The sequence below is a fragment of the Setaria italica genome, chromosome IV (genome assembly GCF_000263155.2).
Source record: "Setaria italica strain Yugu1 chromosome IV, Setaria_italica_v2.0, whole genome shotgun sequence".
Lineage (NCBI taxonomy): Eukaryota > Viridiplantae > Streptophyta > Magnoliopsida > Poales > Poaceae > Setaria > Setaria italica.
This window is the reverse complement of record NC_028453.1, coordinates 8,990,435-8,992,850: the sequence shown is the minus strand read 5'-3', so window position 1 is coordinate 8,992,850 and position 2,416 is coordinate 8,990,435. Positions and strand designations below refer to the sequence as shown.

Genomic DNA, 2,416 nt, shown 5'->3' with positions numbered 1-2,416 from the left:
TGACGTCACTGACATCGCGCCCCGCGCGTATGCGAGCGAGACCGGCCGCTCTGCCTGTGAACGAGCTCCTCGCCCCCGCGGCCGAAAGCGACGCGCACGCACCGCGAAAACTCCCAAACCCAAAAGCCACCGAGCCGCCACCGCACCATTCTTTCTGGCTGCCGTCGCTTTCGCCGCCCCAGCTCGTGCGCTTCCACCACTCCCCGCTCCCCACCCCGGCTCGCCACTCGCCACAGTGGCCTGGCCTGGCCGCCGAACCCCTCCACCCAATTCCTACCCGGCTACCCCCCCCCACCTCTTCCCCTCCCTCCCTCCCTCCCCTCCGCGGCATCGCTCGCCCGCCTGCTCCAAGCCGAAAGCTCCCGTCCCGAGGGTTTCAGGCCTCGTTGGCCCCTAGCTCCTCGTCGTCTTCCCGGGCCGCCGCTTTTAGGTGCGACTTCCGCATCTTGTCCAGACGGCGGGGATCGCTGGGTTCCTTCCCCCCGAAGATCGCATCTCTGGCCCGCCGGGGGATCCGATGAGATGCGGGGGCGGTCTCGCAGTCCGAGCTCCTAGCACGCATGGCTGAAGCGGCGGCCTCTTCTTCGTCCTCGTCCGCGGGATCCTTCGCCCCTCGCCGCCTCCATGGCGCCCGCGTCGTCAGGGACGCGCTCCCGTACGGTACCCTCGCCGCCCCGCCGCCGCCGCCCCAGCCGCAACTGCCGCCGGTGGTGGCGCAGCAGACGCCGGGCGGGGGTGGGGGAGGCGGAGGAGGAGGGAAGATTAGCCCCGCGGTGCTCTTCATCATCGTGATTCTCGCCGTGGTGTTCTTCATCTCCGGCCTGCTCCACCTCCTGGTGCGCGTCCTCATGAAGAAGCAGCACCGCCGCGGCGGCGGCCGAGGGGCCCCGGCGGCGGCGCGGGTCTCGGGAGGGGACGCCGGCGGGGCGGATGCGGCGCTGCAGCGGCAGCTGCAGCAGCTGTTCCACCTCCACGACTCCGGGCTGGACCAGGCCTTCATCGACGCGCTGCCCGTCTTCGCCTACCGGGAGATCGTCGTGGGCGGCGGCGGCGACGGCGACAAGGAGCCGTTCGACTGCGCGGTGTGCCTGTGCGAGTTCGACGCCGAGGACCGGCTCCGGCTGCTGCCGCTCTGCGGCCACGCCTTCCACCTCAACTGCATCGACACGTGGCTGCTCTCCAACTCCACCTGCCCGCTCTGCCGCGGGGTGCTCTTCGTCCCTGGGCTCATGGGCGAGGACGACACCATGTTCGACTTCGAGGAGAGGCTGGAGGAAGGGAGGCTGTCGGAGGACTGCGACGACGGGTTTGGATTGCCTGGGCAGAAGGCTTCAGGGCTGGCACAGACGCCGGTGGCTGAGAAGAGGGTGTTCCCCGTGAGGCTGGGGAAGTTCAAGAATGTCGGAACACAGGGTCCCGTGCAAGGTGGCAATGCTGACGTCAATGCCAGTGTGTTGAGTAGGGATCAAGGGGAGAGCAGCAGCAGCAGCCTGGATGGAAGGAGATGCTTCTCCATGGGCACCTATCAGTATGTTCTTGGCACTTCTGAGCTCCGGGTAGCTCTCCAGCCTGGCTGGAATAGGAATGGTGCTGGTGGTGCGATGAGGGGAAGACCTGCTGGTTTAAGTTCAATCAATGCTGATATTATGGAGGGGAAGAAGATCTGTGCGAGGAACAAAGGGGAAAGTTTCTCCGTGTCAAAGATTTGGCAATGGTCTAATCTGAAGGGCAAGCTACCTGCTGGTTCGGATGAATGTTCGGATGCCGGGAGCCTTCCATGGATGAAGAGAGGAGGTGCCGCGGATACATCAAACATATGACTCTGTACTAGTGTACTTTGATAGTAGCTAATGTTTCTTTTTATTAGAGATGATCACTCAATTCCTCACCTGTAGTCATTTTTCTTGCCTAATTTTCATATGCTGATTTTGATTGGAGTGTCAATCTCATTGGGGGCTTAACTTTTGGTAGTCATGCCAGCTTAGTATGTTGCACCATGTAGATTCCAATCACTTAGAATGATGTTATTCTGGCCTGCCATATATTTTGTGTTGATCTGATGCTGCAATTTATATCTCTGCAATTTCTGATGTGCTGATCAGAGTATAGTTGACATTGACCTATACCTTCTCCAGTCTTGACATCCGTTGATCGAAACACATGGGAAGACATATATGTTACTATTATGAGCTGCTATTACGAACCATCATTAACTGTTCATGCAGTAATAGAAAGAATTGGCATCTTTATCTTATCTCTGGCATTCTAGTTCTATATTCTCATACAGCCATACTTGGATGCACTTGGCAGATCTGTTATTTTTCCATGGAAAATACGTGTTGCCGCTAAAATGCTTTTCAATCACTGAAGCTAAGCTTAATGTTATTCACCTTAATGTTATTGCCTTATATGATAA

General features: G+C 58.5%; 1 protein-coding gene across 1 annotated transcript; it reads left to right on the top strand.

Annotated features, from left to right (window-relative positions):
* Positions 1–241: 241 nt before the first annotated feature.
* On the top strand, positions 242–2,090 carry LOC101771342 (RING-H2 finger protein ATL46). The gene has a single exon (XM_004965010.3). It carries the CDS (start codon positions 561–563, stop codon positions 1,818–1,820), a length of 1,260 nt encoding a protein of 419 aa, XP_004965067.1. The 5' UTR covers positions 242–560; the 3' UTR covers positions 1,821–2,090.
* The last annotated feature ends 326 nt before the right edge of the window (positions 2,091–2,416 follow it).